General features: G+C 48.4%; 1 protein-coding gene across 1 annotated transcript in view; it reads right to left on the bottom strand.

Moving 5' to 3' along the window:
- The window catches only part of loxl2b (lysyl oxidase-like 2b), a 38,236-nt gene that overhangs the window by 8,275 nt on the left and 17,535 nt on the right, over positions 1–12,426 (bottom strand). The window contains exons 5-8 of the mRNA XM_084468524.1: positions 9,688–9,910; positions 6,676–6,859; positions 3,837–3,988; positions 3,253–3,420 (exon numbers count right to left, since the gene is read on the bottom strand). Coding sequence (XP_084324650.1) covers positions 3,253–3,420; positions 3,837–3,988; positions 6,676–6,859; positions 9,688–9,910 — 727 coding nt within the window. The remainder of the gene's footprint in view (positions 1–3,252; positions 3,421–3,836; positions 3,989–6,675; positions 6,860–9,687; positions 9,911–12,426) is intronic.

Genomic DNA, 12,426 nt, shown 5'->3' with positions numbered 1-12,426 from the left:
GCTCCTCCTAGCGGAGTGTCGAGGTGTCCCTGAGCGAGACGCCTCACCCTGACTGCTCCCGACGAGCTGGCTGTCGCCTTGCATCTTTGACACCGCCGTGAATGTGTGCATGAATGGGTGAATTGTAGGCAATCATTTTAGGCAACACTTTTTTACTGGTTACAAAAGCGCTATTTAAATGCAGTCCCTTTACCTCTATCACCTGTGTAGCCTGTAACCGTGGTAAATGGTCCTCATTTATATAGCGCTTTTATCCAAAGCGCTTTACAGTGTTGACTGACATTCACCCATTCATGCACACATTCACACACCGACGGCGGAGTCAACCACGCAAGGCGACAGCCAGCTCGAAATTAGGGTGAGGCGTCTTGCTCAGGGACACCACGACACTCAGCTAGGAGGAGCCGGGGATCGAACCAGCAACCTTGTGGTTACCAGCCAACCCACTCTACCTCCTGAACTAATGCCGTTACCCGTTACCTTGGTAGCCTGTAACTGTGGTTCCTTTGTACCCCTTGTTCACCCGCGCTAACACTAACGTCCCCTTGTTAGAACAAGCCATTCTGGGGACGTGAGGAATTGCTCTTTAACTTATTGTGAAAGATGAAGTGATTACCCACACTGACCACTAGAGGGCGCACCATCTCCATCAAGAGGAGGGAAGTTATAAATAACTCAAAATACCAATTCAAGGACCAAACTAGCCTAAAGGCAGTCTATGATCTATATCTTGGATTAGCATGTTTGTTGAACTCATTACCATAACACACATTTTGTATATGTATGAAAATGCCTTACATTTCAGGGGTTAAGGCGGTCATGACATCTTTAGATGATAAGGATGAGGTAAATATACCTATTAATAAATAATATGAAATATGACAAATTGTGATTATAATTAATAATCATAATAATTATAATTAGTATATGCTACACGTGAAGCTCCTAAGATGACGCAATTTGATTGGTTCGCTATCTCGGGATATTGGGCAATACCCCGTGATTGAGATCTGAAACTCGGGCTTTTGTTTTCGGTCGTCTCGTCACGCTAATAAAAAATGTTATCTTGTTTATTTTTGGAGTGGTCACGTGTAGTATACACTAAAACAATTATTCTCCTCAGGCTCTGTCAATAGTGGGGAATAGCCCAATAGTGGGGCTATTCTCCACTATTCACTTCACCTTCGGCGAATAATTAGGTGCCAAGCACACAAAGTGTGCGAAGGCAACTTATTGAAATTCTCAATGTTTTTATTATTATTATTATTCCGCGGCGTTTGCATTGCACATGCCCTAGCCTCCCCGGAGAGTTTCCACTAAGCTGCGTCGGAACTTCATCATGATAGCAACAAGAGTCGTTAAAAACATAAACCATCCTTCTGGAAGCTAGTGTTTCACGGCCTTGACAACCCCGGTGTCACCATGACAACCGGAGGTAGCATGGTGCTAAGGTGCCGACGTCCGAGCATATGCTCGGATTCAGACAACACAGGCTGAATTAAAGTCTGCCCACGGGCGGACAGTCTCTATAGTGGAGAGCCTGTTGGTGGACAGATGTAGAGTTTGCGGCGGAAACACAAACAAAAGAACACCTTTAAACACATTGTGTAAAACACATTGTGTAAAACACCTTGAAACACGATGTGTTTACCTGCAGTGCAACAGACTGTTAAACAAATGCTGACCACAGGCTTACAGCCATTTTTAACAGGTTTTTTATGATTAAAATCAAGTTGTGGAAAAGGAATGTGTAATATTGTGAATTCCACAGGTTAAATGATAAATGTTTACAGATTGTAAAAGAGACTTTGTTTACAAGTGTGTTAACTGGTTGGAAAAAACGGTTGGAAAATAAAGGGGGGGGGGGGGGGGGGGGGGGGTGGAACACTGAGAAGTTTCCTCATCACTCCATGAGGTGGAGCGGATGGGTCACGGTTCATTCCGTGATGTTATTGTGATCCATACTGGGCGAGGTCTTCTGCTCAGCAGACCAGTGAGTTTCACGAAACCTTTTTGGACACTGGATCTGAGTCACTCCGCACTCTCAACACTCTCACTCGCGCGCGCAAATGCACGCACGCACACATGCACGTAGCACGCGCACACACACACACACACATGTACACGCGCACACTGAACATCTGGCCTTTAAAGGCCTCCCACATACGACAAGTTGGACGGCTTTTAGAGGGATGAAGGTTAGAAATGTACGGCCACATGGAAGCCCAGAGGACACGAGAAAGCTCCTCGCCAGAACACACACACACACACACACACACACACACACACACACACACACACACACAGTGTGTGTATGTATGTGTGTGGGAGTGTGAGAGAGAGAGAGAGAGAGAGAGAGAGATGGAGAGAGAGAGAGTTTCATGTGTGTGTGTGTGTGTGTGTGTGTGTGTGTGTGTGTGTGTGTGTGTGTGTGTGTGTGTGTGTGTGTATGTATCAATGAATATATTTGTGTGTGTATTCCCCATCCATACTTTTTTACAGACACACTCACACTCACCCCCCCCCCCCCCCCACACACACACACACACACACAAACACACACACACATACAAGCATACACACGCACACAGACTCACACATACACACAAACAACCACACACACAGAAAAGTTATTTCATATACCAAAGGGTCAAGGGTGAACAAAAGTTTAAAATGAATACAATGAGATTAGATGAGATAGAAAGCACTGCGAGGCGAAAAGTTATTAAGTCAGTAAATATCAATTGTTTGATTTGTTATCAGCTTCTCCGATAAAAGCTTTATAAGGTTTCCGAGACTTAACAACGTGACGAAGATAGAACAAAAACACCTGGGCCAAAGGACACATTCAGCCTAGCGGTTAGCTCCATTTAGCTCTGTAGCCGTTAGCTCCATTTAGCTCCGTAGCGGTTTCCTCCATTTCAGTCTGTAGACCTTAGCTACATTTAGCTCTTTAGCGGTTATCCCAATTTGGCTCTGTAGGGATTAGCTCCATTTAGCTCTGTAGCCGTTAGCTCCATTTAGCTCTGTAGCCGTTAGCTCCATTTAGCTCTGTAGGGGTTAGCTCCATTTAGCTCTGTGACGGTTAGCTCTGTAGCCTTTAGCTCCATTTAGCTCTGTGACGGTTAGCTCTGTAGCCTTTAGCTCCATTTAGCTCTGTAGCCGTTAGCTCCACTTAGCTCCGTAGCCGTTAGCTCCACTTAGCGCCGTAGCCGTTAGCTCCGGAGCTCCATCGCCGGGCGGGTGTCTCACCTGGAAGGCGCTGCTGGCGAAGCCGAGGCCCAGCTGCCTGCAGGTCACCATGGCCTCCATGGTGCCCCAGCCGTCGCTGCACACCGTGCCCCACACCAGGGAGCCGTTCCTCTCCACCAGCACCTCCACCCGGCCCTCGAAGGGGTTACGGCCCCCGCGCAGACGCAGCTGGGGGCCCGCAGCGAGAGCCACAAGGAGACACGGAAATCAAGGGTTAAACACTATCATTTTACTGTTTTTTTTAATAGGCGTAAAGCTACACATTACAGTGCAATACTATACTTGATGCTAGCAATTAAGGAGCAGGTATTGGTTAGACATTATGCTGTAGTTAGACTGTAGACATGGGGATCGAACTCAGTATCTTTTGGCTAGCCAGGATAGCCATTCAACTTTCCTGCCTCTACACGCAACGATAAATAACATTCATTCACTAAATAGAGTCTGAGAGCTGCCCCTGTGATTGGCTGATCCGTTGGTCACATGGTGCCTGTCAGCGGTTCAGGGAGGGACTCATCTGCCCACTGTGATTGGCTAATCCCGTGGTCACGTGGTGCCTGTCGGCGCCTCAGGGAGGGACTCACCTGCTCCTGGAAGCCCATCGCGGGTACGTTACACCGGACGGCGGCATCCTCCTCGTGGCTGCAGCCCAGCGACTCCTTGTCGAAGAGGCACTCGGTGATGGACTTCTCGAAGCCCGAGCACTGCACCTCGTTCATGTGCACCGGACCCATGCCTGCGGACAGGAGACACGGAGACACAGAGCACACAGACAGAGAGAGAGAGAGAGAGTCAGCGGGCCCAGAGCCCAGAGCTCCTCAACCCCATCCGTCAATCAATCCAACTTTATTTTGTAGTGGACTATCGTTTCCAAATGCACTGCCAATCTCAAAGTGTGCTACCCTGTGTTGCTTGGCAACCATTTCGCTGTCTTGAGAAACAATATCGCTCAGCCGCGGCGGAGAACAACGATTCTGTTTTCAATTAAATGATCAAATTCGATCTTGCTGTGTGTCTATCTTGTGAAGTAATACTAGGTAGTCTATAGTAACCATTATGTAACCGTTTTCTAAAAGAAATAAGCCACTTGAGGCTGTGATTTACCGTGACTCACGAATGCCTCTCCTAGCGGTTTGGAGAAGCCCCCCTAGCCGTTCCAAAAAGCCCCATTGTTCTAAAAACCCTCGCTAATCTAATATCACTGTGAACAAAGGCCTCTCGTGGCGTGTTGCTTAAATAAGGAATATGAAATCAAAGTATAAGTGCAAGTCAAAATAAACACACCCTAGATAGAAGCCTCTAAAAGGGTCTGTTTAAGCTCTTCTCTTACATTCTCTGCCCCCCTCAGGATAACTAGATAGCCGTTCCACATGCTGGGGCCGTAGTGGCTGACTAAGTACCAGAAGTTGCAGAAGAGTTACACCAGTTAACTAACAGATTGAGAACAAGAAACTAGCTTCGAAGTGCAGAGTGGCTGAGATCCATTCTAGGGGAGAGAGCTCAATGTTTCTATGGGGGTTTAAAGAGGTCACACTGAATCTCTCCTGGTTTGTTATGGGGTTTAGGGAGAGAGCAGGTTACATCTGCAGGTAAATGACGGATGCTGAGGTGGGGAAGCGGTTAGCCAACATGTGTTCCTACAAGCTCATGTGCCATCAAATATACAATGTTCAAATCCAAGATAGTCTCCCTGACTACGGAGACTGAAAGTCACGTCGGACAGCTGGTTTGTCCCAGAATGCACCTGGCCCCCGGGGCCTCCTCCGACTCAGTGGTTCAAACCGACGGAATGTACCACCGTAGATTTCACTGGTGGAGGAGGGGGGTGGAGAAAACACCAATTAGTGTCTTTAGAGAAAGCATTGAAGCAAAGTAAGCTGGTTGTAATGGTACTGCCTGGAGAGAAAGATGTTTCAGCTGGGAAGTTTAGGAGGACAGGTTAGAGAGTCCTGTAACCTGTGTGTGTGTGTGTGTGTGTGTGTGTGTGTGTGTGTGTGTGTGTGTGTGTGTGTGTGTGTGTGTGTGTGTGTGTGTGTGTGTGTGTGTGTGCGCGCGTGCGTGTGTGCGTGTGCGGTTGTGAGTTTTTGCATGCACGTGCTTTGCCACCTGTAAAGATCTCCATGACAACCAGTTCCAACACACTTGTCAGTATCACCGACTGAACTGAACTTTGGAGAATTGATACTAAAGACCCCTCAATAAAATATTTAACTATATCATATAAAACTCTAGACCTCAAAGGACAGCTCATATATCTGACGCAAATGAAAGAATCTAAAACCTTAATAGTACTTCCTAAAAAGCGCTGCTCTATGTTTTATGTAAATTGTGTTTTATGTTTTTTAGACAACTCCCTTATACGGTTGATAAAGTGGATAGTTCAGCTGTGTTTGTTTATTTATCTGTATTTAGTCATTTGACTAAATACAGATAAAATAAAAAAATGAAATAAACAAACACAGCAAGTACAATTACAAGTAACTTTTCCTTGCATCTAATTATTTCTAATTCCTGTAATTTTCATCATCTATTATTTTTTATGTGAACCACATACAGCCTTGGTAAGACTATTAATATGATACCAGGTTTCCCCTTCCTCCTGTTCCCTTCCACTTCCTGTTCCCTTCCTCCTCCGGTTCTGCTGACAGTGGAGGGTGGAGGCAGGTCTAAACCCTGGGAGTGCCAGAGCTCAGCGATGTGTCCCAACATTTGGTCACCAGGTGGGCTAGTAAAGCACAGAGCAGCACGCTGCCACTGATGTCTGCTCTAAGGTCACCTCTGATGCAGTGTACACACAGCGTGACTGGGGGCCTGTTTTAAGACCGCTTTAAGACCGCTTTAAGACTGTTTTAAGGCTGTTTTAAGACCGCTTTAAGACCGTTTCTAAGACTGTTTCTAAGACCGTCTTGAGACCATTTTAAAGCTGTTTGTAAGATTAAACCAAAGTGTGCTGCGATGAGTCTACTTTCTGCACAAGATCACTATTACAGGCAGAAGCTTATTGGGTTAAACTTACGTGTTTGGAAGCAGAGGTAAAAAGTTCTGACTAATCTGACGGATCTGACTAAAGGTGGGTTCAATGGGATTTGACTAAAGGTGGATTTAAATGGGATTTTACTAAAGTGGATTAAATGGGATTTGACTAAAGGTGGATTAAATGGGATTTTACTAAAGTGGATTAAATGGGTTTTGACTAAAGGTGGATTCAATGGGATCTGACTAAAGGCGGATTCAATGGGATCTGACTAAAGGCGGATTCAATGGGATTTGACTAAAGGCGGATTCAATGGGATTTGACTAAAGGCGGATTCAATGGGATTTGACTAAAGGTGGATTCAATGGGATTTGACTAAAGGTGGACTGAACGGGATGTGACCAAGTTGGACTGAATGGGATTTGAATGGAGCGGGACGGAGTGCTCACCCTGTCCAAGCCGACCTCCAGAGAGGGACTCCTTGGCCGTGCCGAAGCCCAGCTCCCTGCACACCACGGAGGAGGCCAGCAGGCTCCAGTGGTCGTCACAGATGGTGCCCCACTCTCCGCCCTTCAGCACCTCCACCCGGCCCTCACCCACGATTGCACCTCCACGCAGACGCACCAGGGGCTGCTGCAGGGGGTAGACGGGGGAGAGAGGGGGGAGAGAGAGATAACAGGGATTAGAGAGAGGGAGGGAAGTGGAGAGAAGTAGAGGGGGAGAGAGGCAGAGCGAGGGGAAGGGAGGGGGGACAGAGGCGGAGTGAGAGGGAGGGAGAGGTGGAGAGAGAGGGAGGGAGGGGAGAGTGAGAGGGAGGGAGAGAGGGAGGGAGGGGAGAGTGAGAGGGAGGGAGAGGTGGAGAGAGAGAGGGAGGGAGGGGAGAGTGAGAGGGAGGGAGAGAGGGAGGGAGAGGGAGGGAGAGGTGGAGAGAGAGGGAGGGAGGGGAGAGTGAGAGGGAGGGAGAGGTGGAGAGAGAGAGGGAGGGAGGGGAGAGTGAGAGGGAGGGAGAGAGGGAGGGGAGAGGGAGAGGGAGGGAGAGGTGGAGAGAGAGGGAGGGAGGGGAGAGTGAGAGGGAGGGAGAGAGGGAGGGAGGGGAGAGGGAGGGAGAGGTGGAAAGAGTGGGAGGGAGGGGAGAGTGAGAGGAGAGAGAGGGAGGGCAGGGAGGGAGAGATAGAAGGGGAGAGAGAGTGAGATAGACAGAAATGGAGGGAGCGAGAAAAGAAAGAGAGAGAAGAAAGTGAGAAAGAGAGGGTGGGAGAGGGAGACACAGAGCGTATGAAGAGAAAGAAGGAGAGAGAGAATGAGACAGGGAGAAGGAGGAAGAGATATGGAGAGGAGGGACAGAAGCAGGGGATCATATATAAGTCGGAGAAGGATTGTGTCCCGGCTAAAGGGAGAAAGACGTTTATTTAGGTCATGCTGGTTCAAGTAGGAAATGTTCCAAAAATAATAGTAAGATGAATGTCTGCAGCCGCGGGACTGGTGACTCACTGCTCCAACATCAAGGAGCCACAGACCTGACAGTATACACTACGTAGAGCTACAAACCCAGACAGTATACACAGCGAAGAGCTACGAACACAGACAGTATACACAAGACGTAGCGCTACAAACCCTGACAGTATACACAGTAGAAGTAGTAGCTGGTATAGGCCTGGGCAATAAAACAATAAATTATCGTATCGTGATAGACTTTTGATCAATATATAAAACATATATATATATAGATAAGAGACTGGACCACCGAATCTAGCAGCTGGGTTTGTTACACAAACACAGTTCCATACTTATTTACAATATTTGATTGTTTTTAATTGTTGTATCGACATTGGAGTATTTATCAATGAAGAACAGTGGAAGGCCATATTCTAAACAGTGTTTAAAGTGTTTAAATCCAGCATGGTAATTCCTAGTCTTTTTAGGTCATTAAAATTATCAATAGTTATCGATATCGATCAATATGATCAAGTTATATTGTGATATGTCTTTCAGCCATATCGCTCAGGCCTAAGTTGGTACCATTTCCACCGCCAGTACTGTCTACTAAAGGCTTTCACCAGCCACCACTTTACGCACAATGCACCTGTCAGAACAGAACCACAGGTAATGTTTCCTCAAGTGAGGAAACATTACCTGCAGGCTCCCCACTGAGCTGTATTTGGTACAAAGGCTGAAATTATGGAGAAAATGAAGTACAAGATGACAAAATGCCATCTTTTGATAGAAAGTGTTTATCAGAGTTATATTTCCAAGTTCAGATGAACGTCTGAAGTCTTTGGTTTGATTTCATTTGTTTCGTTTTTTTCATTTGTACATCGCTTCATGAATTGATTATGTCGAACAGTCAAAGCATCAGACGAATCCAAAATAACCCGTCGGGCCAAATAATAACTGGACTCAAACAGCAAAAACATCCACAGTCGCTGGTTTCAAAGCCTAGCGCGTCTCCAAATGGCGGCGCTGTTAGCCGGTTAGCTGAAGCATATCCCTTTATCACCCGGCCCCAGACGCCGCAGCCACTGAACTAAAGCGAAGCCGCTTGAGAGGGCTTCGTAATATTTGTTTTCCCTGTCAGTTTGTTTACCCCCACCCCCCCCCCCCAACCCCCCCACACCAGAACCCAGCCGGGCATCATGGAGCATATATGGAGAACTTTGAGTCGTTAGGATGCAGTGTTCACCCAACCGACAAACGCTGGTGTCTGACTACTGTCAGAATACTAAATCCTCCAATGGATACGCTGGAGTGGACCTGAGAGGAGCAGCCACTGGAAAAGATCTGGGCTACACCTCCTGTCTGGCTGAACCAGGACTAATGTTGGTAAAGGCCGGATCTGTTGTTAAGACAATACAAAAGAGCTTGGTCAACATGCCGTGACTTGTATTGTTCCAGGGTTACCAGAGACTAGACTAGACTACCTGGTTTAATAGCTAGATGTACTGGCAGCTACCCAGATAATGGCCGTGGGTCTGGTATACGCCAATAGATACTTGAGATATACGTGAGTTATGGTTTTCTTCTGGAGTTTCAACTTGTTTCAACTTTTTCACATTCAGTGAGAGAACCACACTGTGGTGGTTATTGATGTCTGAGAGAGTTTGGAAATCTCTCCCTCCCTCTCTCTCACCCTCGTTCCCTCTCTCTCTCCCTTGCCCCCTTCATCTCTCCCTCCCTCCCTCCCTCTCTCACTCACTCCCATCATCAATCCATCTCACCTTTACTCCATTGCTCCATCTTCGCCTTCTTTTCTACACAACTATCCCTCTCTCATTCATCATGTTTAGTTTCCGTCACAGCTCAGACCTCTTGGCTCCGCATCCCCCCCCCCTCCCCTCTCCTTGACCCAGCTAAGCTATCATCCAGAACCAAGATGGCCGCCAGGTGACCAGGGGCCCGCGACGGTGGCGGCGGCGGTGGCGGCGGCGGCGGCGGCCGCGGCGGCAGCGGCGTGCTGGACCTACCTCCTGTCTGAAGGCCTTCCTGAAGCCACTCTGGGGCGTGGGGGCGAAGGCCCGCCCTGGGACGCAGCTGACCACCACGGGGAGTCCCCCGGTGCAGGTCCCGTTGGCCTTGCCCTCCACCATGTCCCCCTGGCCCAGGTGGCAGCTGGACAGGTGCGCCTCGTTCCCCGTGCAGTTCACCGCGTAGTCCCAGTAGGACGGCTTCCTCCGGCGGGCGAACATCCTGGAGAGGGGGAGGGGTGGGGGAGGGTGGAGGGTGGAGGAGAGGGTCAGAGGGTGGAGGAGGGATGAGGGGGAGTCAGAGGGGTGAGGAGGGGTGGAGGAGGGTTGAGGAGGGGTGGGGAGGGGGTCCAAGAGGTGGAGGGTGGAGGAGGGGGTCAGAGGGGTGGAGGGTGGAGGGGGTGAGGGGTGAGGGGGAGTCAGAGGGGTGGAGATTGAAGGGGGGTCAGAGGGGGTGAGGGGTGAGGGGTGAGGGGGAGTGAGAGGGGTGGAGGTTGAAGGGGGGTCAGAGGGGTGGAGGGGGAGAGAGGGGTGGAGGGGGAGAGAGGGGTGGAGGGTGGAGGAGGGGAGACATTGTGGAAGGAAGACGGTTTGGTGAGCCATGGAGATGGAGAAAGGTTCAATAATAATCACAACTCAATAAGGACCCGGTCTTGGTGTGTGGACGCAAGAAAGACAACATTACAACGATATAAAAAATATATAGAAAAAATAATGGATGAATAAATACAGATAATATGATTTTTGATCTATGTCCACTGGATTGGAAAATATTTGCTACAACCTCAAATGGAGTCATGAAGCGATGAGTCAATGAAGGGGAAGCGATTGAATCTTGTGTTTTGATCGCTCTGAGACGTACTCCTGGGCTGAGGGCGGAGGATATTGTTTTTTTATTTTATTTATTATTACTCCACTTCAAGAGAGCAGTTAAACGCTCCACTTGGGAATTACGATCAATACCATCTCGAGCAGAAAGCCCACCGCGGAGCCGACTACAGCTGAGGTGATTTTGTTATTTCTCCACAGAAATCAATTCCAACGGCGGATGACAATCAGATAAGGCCGCCGCCTTACACGGGAGATTGATTCAGCAGCGAAGGAACACACCGGGGTTAATTATGTCCTTTTGAGGCCCCTGTAGCGTTAATCACTTAATCTGCGAGGCGGCTAGCTTCGTTAGCTGTGAGGCTACAGTATGAGAGGGAGTCTATGGAGCGGCAGGATACTCTAGTGGTTTAGGGGTTTCATTCCAAGCCCAGAGGTTCTGTGTTCCAACATCAATGCAAGATGCTGGTTCTGCTCTTCAATGTCTCCCCAGCCTTCACTACAAGTCACTCAGGACGAAAGTGATAAAAAACAACCAAAGCCCCATTGACCGTTGATCCATCCCCATTATCATTGTCACTTTGGGCCTTTCTGTACTAAACGTGTCTGTAAAAGGACCTGAGTTCCAGCAGATGGCTGGAACGGCCTGTGCTCACATGGCGTAGAACGTGGAGTATGTGACGCAGGGAAGTGGTTGCCAGGAGACAGAGATTGATTCCCGTCTGCGAGACTGGAGTGGTTCTGAGGTGAGAGTTCTGACTTGATCAGGGACACTGTTATTCCCAGCTGCTGGAAGATTCATCCCCTCAGCTCAGCTCACACCAAACCCGATGTTCGAGACTATCTGGAAGGGCCTTATCCTTGAATTCCTTCAAATCTTTTTTCTGAGTACATGTTGTCTGTTGGTTGACTTGTGTATGAGTGACATTCAACTGAATGGCAGCTTTATATTCAACCTTAGATACCGCTCTCGTTCCCTCCCTCCCTCTCTCTCTCCCTGCCTTTGAGTCTCCCTCCCTCTCTCCCTCCCTCCCTTTCTCCCTCCCCCTTTCTTCTTCTCTCTCTCCCTCCCTTCACCAATCCATCTCTCCCTTCCTCCATTGCTCCGTCTCACTCACACACCCCTTCAACCCCACTCAGAGTCTCAGAGGAAAGACAAACTAGAGGCCGAGAGCCTTTAAAACTCCAGCAAAACCCGGAGATTACCGGGAAAAGGTCCGCCGCAAAACTAGGCGGCGAGCCTGGGCGGCGGTCTGTAAAAACAGGCGGTCGTGTCGTGAGATGGACGAGGACGTGCTGAGGGACACGTAGATGGAAAAGCAGGGAGAGACGCGGTGGTGCGCTGTGGTCACCAGAGCAGAGAACACATCACAGTACTTCACACACACCACTGGGTTTAGCCTCTCCTCGCTGCTGGGAGCGCTCAACTCTCCAACCATGTCGTCACTTATATATACATATATATATATATATATATATATATATATATATGTATATACATAGAGAGAACCCTCCATTAGATAAACCTATACGCTCCAATGGGAAACCCCCCACATGAAGAGAAGTATTAACAGGAACCCTGCCTTTAAGCTAAATCATTTGTTTACATTACACATTTCTGGGAGAAATATCAAAAGCTTTTGGAGGAAACCTCGGTTTTCAAGGATCTCCACAGATGGAAACCATGTATGAATGTCGGCCTTCAACACACCTGCTGGTCAGACCCAGCCCGGCCCGTGTTTAACTATGTAGATTGATGATGTTTCAGCGGTCTGCACTGCAAAGGGAAAGTCTGAGTTCAGACGCAGCAGTCAAGGTCGACCATTAAGTAGACGATAGGTACGAGTGGGGCCACCTTGGGAGGTGGAGGAGGTTCTGCCACCATAACCCTGAAGGACCTTCTGCAAGACA

The sequence above is a fragment of the Micromesistius poutassou genome (assembly GCF_964030765.1).
Source record: "Micromesistius poutassou genome assembly, chromosome: 5".
Taxonomy (NCBI): domain Eukaryota; kingdom Metazoa; phylum Chordata; class Actinopteri; order Gadiformes; family Gadidae; genus Micromesistius; species Micromesistius poutassou.
The sequence above is the reverse complement of the archived record's forward strand: the minus strand, read 5'-3'. Positions and strand labels throughout refer to the sequence as shown.